At 48.2% G+C, this 15502-nt stretch overlaps 1 protein-coding gene across 18 annotated transcripts in view; it reads right to left on the bottom strand.

The window, feature by feature from the left end:
* The window catches only part of Fam169b (family with sequence similarity 169, member B), an 89769-nt gene that overhangs the window by 42945 nt on the left and 31322 nt on the right, over positions 1 to 15502 (bottom strand). For 16 of the 18 annotated variants that reach the window (XR_010063057.1, XR_010063055.1, XR_010063051.1 and 13 more), the window contains one exon: positions 3654 to 3739. Coding sequence is in view for 10 of the 18 variants with exons in the window: in XM_039101015.2 (XP_038956943.1) it covers positions 3654 to 3739 (86 nt within the window). In the remaining 8 variants the exon portion in view is untranslated. Of the gene's footprint in view, positions 1 to 3653; positions 3740 to 6354; positions 7576 to 11585; positions 12105 to 15502 lie in introns of those variants that run through there. The other 2 variants (XR_010063056.1, XM_039101010.2) reach the window with 2 other exon arrangements.

Below are 15502 nucleotides of genomic sequence, written 5' to 3'. Positions count from 1 at the left end.
GTCAACAGACGTCACAACCAAGGCAACTCTCATAAGAACAACACTCATTTAATTGGGGCTGGCTTACAGGTTCAGAGGTGCAGTCCATTATCATCATCAAGGCAGACCATGGCAGCATCCAGGAAGGCATGGTGCAGGAGGAGCTGAGAGTTCTACATCTTCGTCTGAAGGCTGCTAGCAGAATATTGACTTCCAGGCAGCTAGGATGAGGGTCTTAAAGCCACAGCGACACACCTACTCCAACAAGACCATACCCTCTAGTACTGTCACTCCCTGGGCCAAGCAAGCATATACAAACCATCACAACATACAATGGCCAGCGAGTATAAAATAGCATGCTCAGTATCCTTAGCCATCAGGGACTGCACAACCACACATCTATAGGGTACCACTTCACACCTGCAGAATGGCGTGTGAGCTCCTGATCTGCTGTTGTGATGAAACACCATCACCTCAAGCAACTTAAGGCAGAAAAGTGTTATTGTACTGTAAGGCTCCAGAAGGATGGGGGACATCATGGTGGGAAAGAGATGACGACAGTCAGGGAAAACAGGCAGCAGGAGCAGGAAACTGGCTGGTCACATGTTTACCCATACACCTGGAAGCAGAGACGGAGACAGAGATAAAGTGAGAGACAGAGACACACAGAGAGAGGCAGAGACAGAGGACAGGATATAGGACAAGCCTCTAAAACCTCAAAGCCCTCCCCCAGTGACACACTTCCTTCAGCAAGGCTTCATCTCCTAAATACAACCCCACACACAGAGCAACTAACCGGGGACCAAGTGTTCCAGTACAGGGGACCCTGGGAGACATTTCCCATTCAAACCACCACAGACGGAGAAGAGAGGAAGCAGATGACAACACACATTGCTGAGGTCATGGAGAGACCGAAGCCTACTGTCACTGCCAGTGGGACAGTCAGGCGGTACGGTAACTGTGCGGGGAATCCTGGCAGTTCCTCAAAATATGAAACGGAGAGATACCATGTGACCAGTAATTATGCTTCCAGGTTTATACGCAAGAAAATTCAAAATGCATGTTCTCATAAAAAGTCATACAAAAAGGCTCGTGAAGGCTAAGAAGTGCGCACTACTCAATATCCGTCAGCCAAAGGCTCTATAATAAAATGTCATCAGTCCATACACTGGACTGTCATTCAGCCAAAAACAGAGTTAGAATGATGAAAATATTATGCAGTGATTGATTTAAGACTATTAAAAGCTGGAGGGATGGCTCAGCGGTTAAGAGCACTGACTGCTCTTCCAGAGGTCCTGAATTCAATTCCCAGCAACCACATGGTAGCTCGCAACCATCTGTAATGGGATCTGATGCCCTCTTCTGGTGTGTCTGAAGACAGTTATAGTATACTCATATAAATAAAATAAATAAAAATTATATTTAAAAAAGACTATTGAACATCATGGAATTGTATTTTTTTTAGAGTAAATTTATGGTACACAAATTACCTGTGAGCAAAACTTGCTTAAAAAACAGGACTTAATTTAAAATTTTCAACCTGTGTGTGTTTGGTTGGTGTGTTGCTATGGTATGGTACCTAACGCCCACACAGAGGCCAGAGAGGACCTTGGGTGTCTTCCTCAGTCACTCTTGGTCTTACTGCATTGAGACAGGCTCCCCCTGAGGAGGAAGGTTGCCATCTTGTCTCAGCTGGTCATTCAGGGAACTCTCAGGATTCACCTATCTCCACCCCCATGAGTGGGTATACCCAGTCATGCCTGGCTTTTTACAAGGCTGCGGGACAGGAGCTCATGCTCGTAAAACAAAGGTTCTCACTGAGCCATCAGCCCAGTTAGAAACAATGCTTTAACTGTTCAATAGAACAAAGGACACTATAAAGTCATTCTCCAAACTGAAAGTGAACAAATGCTGACCTTTCATTCAGCACTTACTGAACCCCACAGAAAGGAGAAAGGAGTTTTCTAGACCACTGTGGAAAGACATGCCATTTCAAGATGGTAAAGAATCTTTATCTCACCTACAGAACTAAAATCAATATGGCGGCCAGGTGAACAGGTAGTTATGAGGCCCTCGGTCAGATCTACGGGCTGATTACTGCCTCCCTCCTTAGTCCCACTCCAGCTGAATGCAGCTACTCTTTTGCACGCTAAGCCCCGTGACTCCACCCTCACCATCCCAAGGCTGAACATCAGAGGCACCGAAGTTTACACTCAAATAAACAACTCACAGACTGTGTAACTCAAACCTGTGTCTCTGTGTGCACAACAGAGAGTTTGACGATTCTGAAATTAGACCAGCCCAAATGAAGGAGCTGGACCAACAAATATGCTGGACAGAACCGGATCTGTTTCTAAATCTATCAATAACCATGACCTGAATATACTCAATAGAAAAATTTCTCAACACAGCAGAGAAATGGAACAGATTATAGCTTACGAACTGGTCTAGAGAGATGGCTCAGTGGTTAAGAGCACCAACTGCTCTACCAGAGGTCCTGAGTTCAACTCCCAGCAACCACATGTAGCTCACAACCATCTGTAATGAGATCTGATGCCCTCTTCTGGTGTGTCTGAAGACAGCTATAGTGTACTTACATATAATAAAGAAATAAATCTTTTAAAGTGAGGCACTGAAGGAACTTGAGATGTAAAGCAGACTGAGCGGTACTCAGGTACCTGGTGAACCATCGCATGCTCCTGTTTTCCTTGCTGGCAGGATGCTAGAATTGATTGATGTGCCCCCAAAAGATACTGAAATCCCCTCCAGCACCTGTGAACGGGAACTTTTTTAGGATGAGTTTTAGGCAATCAAGCCATGATGGGGCATTCTTCTTCCAAATTCCAGTACAACTGATGTCCTTATCAAAAGTGGGACTCTCAACCTGGGATCATGATGCTTCCAACGTGTTTATGCTAAACACATAAGTACAGCCATTTTGGATCAAAGAACTGCTGGAGCATCCAGAAGCAGGGACAGAGCAGGCAACAAATTACCTCACTGCCCTGCAAAGAAAACCTCCTTGACTTTTGGACCTCCAGCCTTCAGAATCAAGAGACAAAGAAAAGTTTGCTATGTAAGCATGTCAGACTTGGGACCCCACAAAGCACCCCTGGGAAAGAGTATGAGGACATGAACAACATAGACACAGAGGAACCCACTCTTCAGACCGTTGGGGACTAAAGTGAAGCGCTCCAGCCTGGCAGTGATAGCACATCCCTTTAATTACAGCACTTGGGAGACAGAGGCAGGTGGATCTGTGAGTTCCAGGCCAGCCAGAACAGAGTTGTGTAGCCAAGGTTACACAAAGAAACCCTGTCTTGGCTGAGAGATGGCTGGAGAGCCTGGAGAGATGGCTCAGTGGTTAAGAGCACTGGCTGCTTTTTCCAGAGGACCCAGGTTCAATTCCCAGCACCCACCTGGCATCTCACAATTGTCTGCAACTCCAGTTCCAGGGATCCAACACCCTCACACACATAGACAAGCAGGTAAAATACCAACGCACTTAAAAATAAATAATATATTTAAGAAAAAAGAAAGAAAGAAAACCTGTCTGGGAAAAAAAAAACTGCTCAGCCTCCTGATAAACGAGATTGGTATTCAGTTTTAGTTTATTATCACGGGCCCAGGTAAACCTGTTTTGCAGATGTTCCTTTAAAATCATAGGCCCTCACCTTCATGAGCCCTTGCCGTGTGGGATCCGAAGTTCTTAGGACGTGTTCGACGGACCACCAGGATTCCTTTAAGTAAACAGCCACAACTGAAAGGAAAACCAAGAGAAAGGTGTGAGTCACACAGCAAACGCACTGGTGGTGAGGTAGCACTTTCGACGGCATGGGCCGACAAGTTTTGTGCTTTGTGGGGGGCGGGGGAACTGGGTGACATTTTTAATCATTTGGGATGCATTATGATGCTGTGGGTAGAACCCAGGGCCCTGCACATGCTACACAAGTGCTCTACCACTGAAATAATCTCCCAGCCTGGAGTAAGGGTTATAGAGTTCTATAAAAACACAAATTAAAAGAGTCGCATGATAGGGACAAGTCAGGTATTTTACAGGTGGCCTCTCTGTGGCTCAGAAAAAAAAGAAACACCTCATTGGCATTGAATAAAACAAAATACAAACCAATATTGAAAGACTCAATGAGTTAAGAATTACATTTATTTTTTTTAAGTTTGGGGATATATAGCTCAGTTTGGTAGAATGCTTGTCTACCATGTATGACGCCCCAGGTTCAATCCCCACCACCACATAAACTCAGTGTGTAGACTTCAGTGGTGTACATGATGCAATTCCAGCATTCAGGGGCAAGGACGGGGGGTAGGGGCACGGATGAGCAGAGGTGGGAACGTTAGAAGTGCAAGGTCAGCCTCAGCAATATAGCAAGTTCAAGGCCAGCCTTGAAGACTCTGCCTTTTGTTTTTAAGTTATTTTTTCTTATTCAAAACATATGTCAAGGGTTGGTGAGATGGCACAGCAGTTAAGAGCACTGGCTGCTCTTCCAGAGGACCTGTGTTTGATTCCCAACACCCACATGGCATCACAATGGTCTGTAACACCAGCTCCAGGGAATCCGACACTCTCACAGAGACATACATGAAGGCAGAACACCAATCAATGCCCATTAGAATGATAAAATAAATAAATAAAATAAAAGGAAGAGACATATATCGAAGTCCAATCATTTGGGGTTGGAGAAAGGACTTGGCAGTTAAGAGCAAAGCCACTGCAGAGGACCTAGGCTCAGATTTACAGCCCCCACACACAGCTCAGATCATCTACAAACCCAGTTCTGGAGGAGCCCATACCTCTGTGGGCACAAGGCACACATCTGGTACCCAGACACACATGCAGGGAAAATACTCATACGCATAATTTTCTAAATAATGTCCAGTCATTTGTACAGCTAATAACTCCCCATGCATCACAAGATCAAATGTTATCTAGGAGCCCTGAGGGACGAGAACTACTTCCTGTGTGCTAAGCAATGCCCTGGCACTAGACTTGCCCTGCCTGCTTCCCGTGCATTTCCTCCAGCCCCATGATGAAGCTATTAGCTGCATCGTTCTGAGGACACTGCAGCTCTGAGAGGGAGGTAGCATGAAGACAACTGGCAGATGGAGGGTCCAGCTCTGGACTTTGGACCATAAATCCAGTAAAAGGCCAGAGATGCAACATGACCCTCAGAAGGGGGTGGACCATGAGTGGAGGGGCTACCTTTGGGAAAGAAAGCTCTGGAGCAAAGACTCAGAGACTTCCTCCCATCTCATTCTTATTAACTGTGCCGCCGCCCTGGTGATTTGCACAGCTCAAAGTCGGGTCTGACACACATTCACCCTGCCCCAGATGCCTCACTAGGGTTGTCCAAGCACACCACACACCCCAGGTGTCTAGGAAGCTGCTAAGAAATGCCCAGATAAGGCTGGCAGGCCGTATGTGCTCCCTGCCTGCTAAACCATGAGCGGATTACTCCACGATTTTCTGTTCCTGTCCCATTTATTCATCCCCTTGCCTCAGATGACCAAGGTGGTCCCTCACCTGGGCCCACTCCAGACTCACCAGTCCATCCGGACTTAGTGGTCAGGCCTGGAAAAGGCAAACCTCACCCTGGCTTCTGCCTCTTTGTTCTCATCTCTCATACAAAAGTTCCTTTGCTTGCTTTCTGCTATCTTTTATGCCTTTTTAATAGATAGTTTTTTTAACTACTTTTTTTTTAAGATTTGTTTATTTATATGAGCACATTGTAGCTCTTTCGAGACCCACCAGAAGAGGGCATCGGGTCCCATTACAGATGGTTGTGAGCCACCATGTGGTTGCTGGGATTTGAACTTAGGACCTCTAGAAGAACAGTCAGTGCCCTTAACCACTGAGCCATCTCTCCAACCCCCTTAAAACTACTTCTCAAGCCAGGTACCTGATCCCAAGAGTTTGGGAAGCCACACGACTTTAAATTTTAAATTTAACTCTTAAAACTTTAATGTATTTAATAGATTTAATGAGAATGTAACATTTTAAATGCATCTTCCCTTTCAACCCCTTTCTAGATGAAGATTTGGGGGAAATCAAAAACAACGGAATCAAAAAATCAAGTCATTTAACATAAAAGGTTTGAGTCTGTAAAACAATGAGAACCACTCAGGGTCAGCAACCTCCCCCTCCTTTCCCTGTTCTGTTGTCTGAAACATGTTAGTGGGAATCTGTGAGGACAGGCTACAAGGCACCAGCCAGACAGTCAAGACTGTCTCAGAACCTGCCCCTCCCCCTCCAAAGACCAACAGCCTCCCTTCTCCCTGCCTGTTAGCTTCACTGACAGTGGTTCCAAAATTCATGCAGCAGGCTGGGAGGGAAGAGCCAATTAAATGCCTGATGCTCACCTTCTCTTAGTCAGGGTGATTAACTCCCCAAATGGCAGCTACTAGAACTTGCAGGGGCTTTCGACAGCCACGAGGATTATTTCCCGCCTGGACAGGGCAAGCCAGCAAAGCTGTTCGGTTTACTAACAGACTGTGCCCCCATAACACAAATGTCCAATCCTCTAATACCAGCTCATGTTGACACAGCACCTTTCAGAGTTTCATGGCGCACAGCAAAGCCTTCATTAGTCCTGTTGGCGGTTACAGAATAGATTCAAATGGCGGCATGACGTTTTTCAAAACTCTTCTTCAACGGCTAAGGATACCTAACAATGAGCGTGGTGGAGTCCAGTCAAATTTAGCAGTCTAAAATAAACCCGGCCTCAAACCAGAACCAGCCTGGAGGATGTGGCAGTTTTTGATCAAGGGAGAGCCTGGAAATGCAGACAGTGGAGCTGACAAGGACCGCAGGGACCCGTGACAGCACGGGGGACTGACAGGTGCTACGGGGCCTGTACTGCAGAGACCCCGGATCCAGGCAGCACTAAGGGGAACAAAACGGAGACAGAAACACCTATGTTTCAAAAAAGCAAAAGCCACCTAGCAGATCCAAATATCGCTCCCCATCCTACCCATCCACCCCCACCTCTTGTCCTGAGCTAAGAGGAGCCAGCAGGCCAGGTCATCATGAAAGGCACCGCCAAGGCTTCAGCACCAATTCAATTTCTCTCTCTCTCTCTCCCCAAATGACAGATGACACAGAGCACAAGGAAGACGTTGCTGATGGATTTTATTTTACGGCAAACCAAGGCTTCTCAAACAAGTTAAGACAGTGAAGTCCCCAAGTGAACTCCCAGTGGCCCAGATTTATCCCGGGCAAGAGGGGACCAAGTAAATTCAGCTCTCCTTGGCTGAGCTTCCAACTGTCCACAGAACCTTGGCCCCAGGGACTGATGAATTTACCTCCGTCCTGACTCCAGAGGTTGGCAGCTTGCAGAGGAAGGCAGAGCCCAGCTAGCTGCTCTGACCAAGGCAGGGGGGGGTGCTGAAATTGACTGTCATGGGGACCCAGAGGAGAAGACAGCTCTGCAGACAGGGAAAGGGACAGTGTCCTCAGAGAACTCCACAAGTCCGAATCACTGGGTAAGGCTTCAGCGGGCAGAGGAGATGGGCTGCCAATGTACGGCAGAGACATGGAGCCATGCCTGCAAGTGCAAAGCCACACTCGGGACAACTCAAACACTGGGTGAAGAAATAAAGAAGAGACAGTTGTAAAGGCCAGTTCAGCAAGGCCTCGAGTTACTCACTCAGTTCCCAGCCTCTAAAAGACTTCAGCAGAAGCGGTGGGCAAGGCCCTGGGTACCTGGTACAGGGGGGAGAGTATAGCCAGCCAGGCCTCAAATACCAGCTCCTCCATTACTATCCTTTACCCCATCCTTAGCTCAACACAGCACCCTCTGCCCTGGTTCCATCACAGGTACCATGGGTGAATGTGCCTCACCAAACTGCATTCTCAAAGTGTAGACGGTCTCCTGTGCCTCTCCTGTGCTTCCTAGAAATGTTCTCCGGTGTTCCTTAAAACACTGCAGAGCAATGTGAAAAGGCCTCTGTCGCTTCCACTTTCCATGAGGCAATAAGAAAGCTTTGTAACAGGTCATCTCCACCTGGAAAACTTGCTCTCTGGGTCTGCATAGAGATGTGTGTCTGTCTGTCCATCTGTCTGTCTGTCTTCCACTGTTGGCTATCTGCACCCTGTCCATCCCCTCCAATGGAATGACGAGATACTCGTCACACATTTTTTCTGTCACCAGACCTTTCTTCTATCAGACAGCATCAAGCTCATCATGGTACTTCTGATTGGGACATGCACCTCGTCTGCCCAGTACCTCCCAACAAGACTGTGTGTGTGTGTACAAGACTGTGTGTGTGTGTGTGTGTGTGTGTGTGTGTGTGTGTGTGTGTGTGTGTGTGTGCGCGCGCGAGCTCGCGTGTGCATGTGTGTAGGGAGGGGCTTGTGGTCATAGCAGGTGACACCTACCTTATTTCTTAAGGCAGGGTCTATCACTGAACTTGGGGCTCCCTGACTGGACTAGGTTGGTTGGCCAGAAAGCTCATCACTACCACTGAGATTACAAGCATGTATCACCATGCCCAGATGTTTTCACATATGAAATGCAATTTATTAACGTTTGGTCACCAAGCCTGAGAACTCAGCCATCCTGCATAACTGAAACTTTATACCCTCTGAACAATATCTCCTCATCTTCCCCATCCCCTAATAATTATCTATCGTTCAACTATTTGTTTCTTTGAGATTTGCTGTTTTCTTTTTTTTTCTTTTATTCTCTTATACACTACATTCCCCTCCTTCCATTCCTTCCAGTTCCTCAACCAACTTCCTTCTGCCCCAGATCTACTCCTTCTCCATTTCCCTTCAAATAAGAGAGCAGGAGGTCTCCCAGGAAGGCCAAATATAGCCTAACAGTAACAATAAGACTGGACACAAGCCTTCATATCAGGGTTGGACAAGGCAACCCAGTAGGAGGAAGAGTTCCAAGTACAGGCAAGAGTCAGAGACACCCCCTGTAGCTGGTCTTTGCTACTCTGGGGGTCCTTCCCCCCCATTTCACCCCTAACACTAGATAGAGGATAGAGGGGAGAGAGGAATTAGGAAAATCTTTGAATCTAATTCCTTTCCTTTTGTTTCTTCTTCAACCACAGCTACTAGAAAACCACAACCAAGCTCCTTAAATGACCAACAACCATTGACCCCACCTCTCAGGGCCCTCACATGTATGTACCCTCTGAAAAGCTCCCAGAATTCCAAACATTGCACAATCTCAGAAATTATCTGCAGCTGGCAAAACCACACTTTTGCTAAAGCACGAGGCAAATCACAGCTGCTGTAGACAGCCTGAAGCAGTCCCGTGTCCCTACGTCTGGGATGGAAATGAAAGCACATTCTTATAACACTTCTTTGGTTTTAAAAGAAATCGAAATTCCAGGACTCTCAAAAGTGTCACTACAACCTCCCCTCCCTCAGCATGCCTACTGTTGGGAGTCCCATAAGAACACCAAGCCACACTGTGTAACATACGCAGACGACCCAGCTCAGCTCCATACATGGTCTATGTTTGTCACTCCAGTCTTTACGAGCCCCTTGTAAGACCTGCTTATCTGATGCTGTGGCCATGTTCTTGTGGTATCCTGAACCCCTCTGCATGCCCAGATTGAGAGGACAGGCTGTGATAGCCCGAAGCCAAGACAGATTTTTCAGGCCACAGCAATGAGCAAACTTAGCAAAGAGCATAGAGTGCTGCGATGAATGACAAATCCATCAGGGGAAGATGGCTCTAATGCCTGTTTGCCACCTCCTCCAACCGCTCCAGCGGGAGGCACCAAAATGGTACACAGTCCTGCCATAGGTGGAAATTCTACAGTGTCAGTTGCCCAGGAAGCACACCCATGAGGAACACGTGCACAGACTCGCTGCATCCACTGAGGAATTAAATGTGAGCTCTATCCTAGGAAACACCCTGCTTGGAGAAAGAGAGACAGCCTGGGCACAAGACAGAATAAAATAGGAGCACAGTCAAGCTATATGCAGAAGGAGGGACGGGGAGGAAAGGTGGATCACACAATCAAGAATCCAGGAGAATATGCAAGGACCAGAAGAATGAGTGAGGCCGTGGCCAGCAGAGGTGGGCACTCCGGATGTGAGAAAAGAAAGAATCCAGGAGGTATGGCCACACCAACACCAAAGGCGGAAGAAGGACTAAGGCCAGTCTGGGGTGTGCTCGGGAGATGACTGACAGCCACTCAGACCCCAAGGAAGGAGAGGAGAGACACAATTCCATCCCTCTAACGAAGTAGTAACAGTTGACACAATGGCATGTCTGAACACTCGGTGAGCATCTGGGGCAATGGCAGAGGTGCGGTGGCCACACAGGCTCATTCTGTTTTCCAAGTGAGGTTCAGGGGTTGAGACGCCCGCGTAAGGTCGTATGTGTGGTAATGGCACCACTGGAAAAGGATGTGAATCCGGAAAGTCTCATCGGTGCTGAAACCCCCATTCCAAGCGTCATGCACACAGGTTAAAACAGTGCTGTAGAGCTGGGGCCAGGCCAGGCAGGAGGGGCCAGCAGGAGATCAATGAGAGAATGGGCCCAGGCACTGAGTGGCAGAGTCTGGGAAGGGAAGAGCTCAGCAGAGCCAACATTGTCAAGCCGTTTCCCCATGGAGGGAAGTGACGCACGTGGTACCTATTCAGCAAATCTAACTACAGGCCAGGTACTGTGCTCAGCAGTAGAGATCCAACAGGGTGACCTGGCCGTGACACACTCTGTGACATGCATTTTAAGACTGTCTGGGAAGGATGGAGACCACATTCCAAGACCAAGCCTGAGGCAACAGATGGTGGCCAGCCAAGGGACAGGGTCCGGCCTTGGAGACCAACAGTAGTTGGATCAAGGTATCAGGCTTTGTAATAAGACACAGAAGAGACCAAGCCCCCCCCCCAAAAAAAAGAGGCAGGTGCCCAGCTTCACAAAATGTAGATGAGAACTCTGGGTAATTGGGACATGTTCCTGTAGGCGACCGTTGCAATGCATGCCCCAGAGTAGCACAAACACTGACCTTGGGGGTGGCCATATATGGATGCAGACAAGGAGACTGGTTAATATCTGCTTTCCCAGATCAAAACTGTGGCATCTAAGGCTGTGTGCTTAAAAGTGCTGTTTCCAGGAATGAAGTGTTTAAAGCATAAAGCATAGATTAGGAAAATGGTCAGAGAGAAGGAGACTGAAGGTAACACAACCACAAGAGTGAGGGTCTAACCCAAAGCAATCCTGCTGACAAAGTAGGACGTGCTGGGGACAGAAAGGACCCATGGTAGTGGGTTTTATCCCAGACAGCAAAGCGGGCAGCCAGCTAGAGCAGAAGGAAACAGGTGACTTAACCAGGAAGACTCGAGGGCCATGTGGAGACATCAAGTGCCAATTGCAGACAACAAAGAAAGCCAGGCTCAATGGCGGCACGTGTCTACCTTCCCGGTTCCCCTCACGTGGAGGTAGAAGGGTCACTAGGAATTTGAGGACAACCCCAGGCTACACAGACAGCAAGGAGACGATAGCCAGGAAGCAACAGAACACATAACGCAGAGTAAAGGAGACAGAGCTCGTGTCCCATGCCATCTCCATAAAGGATTTAAGAGGAACAAGCATCCGTCATCCGCCCCAAAACACACTTCTTACCTCCCCGAACCATCTGCAAAGGGTGCACACACCGCCCCAAGCTCTGCCTCTTCATCACAGCTAAAAGGGTTCCGGTCCCCCACTCCTCACTTCCCTTTCTATTGCTCCCCTGCAGTTTAAGTCACCACTGGCCTGTTACACATCTTAGAAATATCTGTGTTGGGGTTGGGGTTGGGGCGGAGGAACACAGTTAAAGCGGAGTGACAGGCCATCTTTCCCAAAAACAAATGCATGCAGTTGGGGGAAAAAAGTGATGAAAAGTTCTGGCAGAGGCTGCCACATAAACACATTCCACTGAGTTGCATGACTTTTATGCAACATTGACTGTGCTGGTCAATAATTTAAGGGGAGGGGAAAATACACCAGTTGACATAGCAACCGTCACATTGCATTACTCGGGCTACCATTTCCATACAGATGTTGTCCTTAAAGGAAAACACTTCTTCCCCACATGCCCCTGAACTTGGGTGTCTTTTGTCGTGAGAGGAAAACATCTGGCTCGCAGGAGCACACTCCTCCCACCCCCCCCCACCCCTTGTTTCTCAGGCTTCTCTTGCCTCAAGAGATTTTGTTTTTTCACGGGTCTAGATTTTAACTCGAGGACGATGGAATGGAGGGAGGGCGTGGTGCCTAACTCCTGAAGTACAGTTGAACTAAGAAATAGCAGGGCAAGGGGGAAAAAAAAGACTCTAGTCTATCTAGGAAAGGAACCTTAAAATTGCCAAGGTGGACCAAAGCAAGCTCACCAAGTTTCCCAGAGTTTCAGAAAGCACGGAGACGCAGACAGACACCCTAGTGGCACTGATAGAAACCTTTCGCGTGCGTGTGTGGATGGAAACAAAGGCATTCAGGACAAAGGCCCCACAGCGGACACTGTAAATATTTTCCTTGGCCTTCATAGTTTCCAAATACCAAAAGTTCCTTGCTATGAATGACATATCTTCCTGGTATGCTCTTTCCCTCGGTTTAAATCCATCTCACAGTGAGTACCATAAATTAACAGCAAATACAAGAAGGAAGCCCAAGCCACGGCCAACAGGTATTCCCCAAAATACATGGTTGTCGCTGTGAGTAGCTCTCTGATCTGCTTCCCGACCAATGAAAACAAGGTTCTGGGGGCTGGAGGTGTCCACAGCCCTAGAGCATCTTGGCTGCCCAGAGATGTGGGTATCTAAGAGGAAGCTGAGTTTCCAGTCAGAACCCGCCCTCTCTACTCCCTTAACTGGTCTGACCTATCCCACTTAGATGTCTGGTATACCCCAGGATGATACCTGTCTCTGTATGATTTAAAATGCATGCACCGGCTAAAACAGACAAGTGCTAGATCTGCTGGGTCACGGGAGCCAGCAGGATGCCCGCTAACCCAGGGGACCCTCAGGGAGACATCCGACTCAGCATCTCTATTTTGGACTCTGGGGATGTGGTAGAGTTAATAGTCCCAAGCCGGAACAATTGTATTTCTTCCTCCGCTGACTCTGCTATAAGGACAAACCTCTCAGAGGCACCACCCATGAGTTTATTAGGGGCATATAAACCACCCATCTGGAGAATCAAATGGACAGGCTCACTCTGCTAAGAGAGCTGGGGTGATCTGGGCCCATCCCTCCAACCTCCCTTTAAGAAATCCACAGATCGGGGTTGGGGATTTAGCTCAGTGGTAGAGCGCTTGCCTAGGAAGCGCAAGGCCCTGGGTTCGGTCCCCAGCTCCGAAAAAAAGAACCAAAAAAAAAAAAGAAATCCACAGATCTACCCACACTGCCCCAAGTCTCCATCTCTATGCCCTCCTCAGAGTCAAGATAGCCAGTTGAGGAGTGAGGGGTGCCTCAGAAAGATCATTCCATTCTGAGAAAGCCCTCCAGGTCCCTCTGGGGTGCAGCTCACATCTGACACCCCCACTTCTGCACACCAAGCACCTGCCCAAAAGGAAGCAAAGAGGTCTGGTCTTAGTGTCGCAATCTTCCTTGGACTAAGACGGCCCCTCAGAGGGCTGTCTACACAGAGGCTCCGGTTTCATCTGAATGTTTAGCTTGGCACTCGCTGTCACTGCAGGCTATAATGGACATGTTTTTCCAGGAAAAAAAGAAATCATCATTTTTCAATCCCCTGCTTGTTTTTCTCAGGGCGCACATGATGTGCAATCACCAAACACTGTAAATAAATTAGCAGCAATTTCAAGAGTGAATGTTACGCTTGGTCACAAAATGTCCTGGGAGCCAAGGGGGGAAAGGCAGACAGTCTCATGAGAGAAGTCAATGTGTAGCCACAGCTGTTTACACCATCGCCACAGTCTCCCGTCTCCGGAAGTGTCTGGCTTGCTGTTTCAGAGCCTGGGCCACCACTGTGTCTCACAGCTCCCTGGACAGAAAGCTCAGGAACACGTGTCAGACATCCTCTCTCGGGTTGACAAACACCACACAGAGCCAGATGATACGAGTGGCAATCCCTGCCTTCAGAGTGCTTATGATCTCCCCAAGAAGCTCCCGCTGTGATGGGTGACGAGAACCCCAGGGAGTGACATGTACAGAGCTTCAAGCGGATGTGTCCCACACTGAGTGGATACCTACAGAAGGAGTTCCACTCAGGAGAGCATCCAGGTTGAGCCCCCTCTACTCTTCCTCCTCTCTACCACTGCTACCCCACAGACCATTCAGAAAGACTCCAGTTGCTCTCACCTGACACCATTTCTCCTAAGTAACAGAGCTTGGTGCCAGCACATGCAGACCTAGACCTCCTTCATTCTCATCTTCATCCACACCCTAGTGTGCTCCTTTTGTACTGCTTTCCCTAGTTGTGCCAGGCTAGCCCACTGAGCCCCTCACCTGGCTACTGGAAGCCTCCAGGGACGACCATTCTGGTCCCTGATCATAGCCAACATCCCTTCCAACCACCCAACAGGCAATCTGCTGGGCACTGGAGAGTTACAGGCAGGACCGTTGCCCGCAGCCCTCATCCCATCCCACTCTCTAGAATGTCACCAGACATCTTTTGATCTCTGTGCTCTCTCCCTAACCCTTCCATCATGGCCTCCAGGGTAAGCTATGGCCAGGAACATAATATGGTAACTATAGAGAGAAGCCTGGAATCCTTCGAAAAAGGAAACCTCTAAGATTCACAGCTAGATTTTACAGGATGGGGGGCTGCTTTGGAGCAAGACCAGGAATGCCAGCTGCCAAAGGCCCAAGTCCCTAAGCCCTTCAGGTCACAGGAGCCAGTGGCCTCTGTGAGCATGAACAACAGATACCATTATTGACCTGGGCACCAGGAGACAGAGGGCCAAGGAAGTAACAGTGGGCATCTTCTTGGGGTCCACACTCCTTGCGAACGTCTACCTTCCTGCTGAGAACTACTCATGGTTCTCTCTGACCCCAACAACGCCATCTCATTCCAAAAACTTCCGTAGCACTCTGGTACTGTGTCTCTGTCACATGACTCAATTATCATGTTTTATCAGCTTCTGGACAGTCTTTGCCCTGCCAGGCTGCCAACCAACATCTCGCCACTTTAATTTTAATTAATTAATTAATTAATTAAAAAGTATATAAAAACATTGTCAGAGAGATTAAAAAAAGAAAAAAGAAAAAGAAAACCTGACAAGGTTATCAGCAAGTATCTTGGGGTGGGGGGGTGTACGACAGTGATGTGGTCCTGCAGCTCTCAGAGAAGCCTGACTTCTGACAGTGTCTTCTGTCACAAAGATGTGAGTAGAAAGGAGACAGGTTGTATCCAATAGGGAAGGACCTATCTCCAGGTCCCCAAAGACCCTGTATGGCTTTGACGGGGAGGGCCACAGCACTGCGTAAACTAGGTAAGTGCTCAAGTGCACCTAAGAGGAGATGGCAGACAGAGACAGGACAGTCCCCAGAGGCTCTCAGGCCAGTCAGCCTGGCAGACACTGTGCCAATAGAGACCCTACCTCA

The sequence above is a fragment of the Rattus norvegicus genome, chromosome 1, assembly GCF_036323735.1.
Source record: "Rattus norvegicus strain BN/NHsdMcwi chromosome 1, GRCr8, whole genome shotgun sequence".
Lineage (NCBI taxonomy): Eukaryota > Metazoa > Chordata > Mammalia > Rodentia > Muridae > Rattus > Rattus norvegicus.
This window is presented reverse-complemented; position numbering and strand designations above follow the sequence as displayed.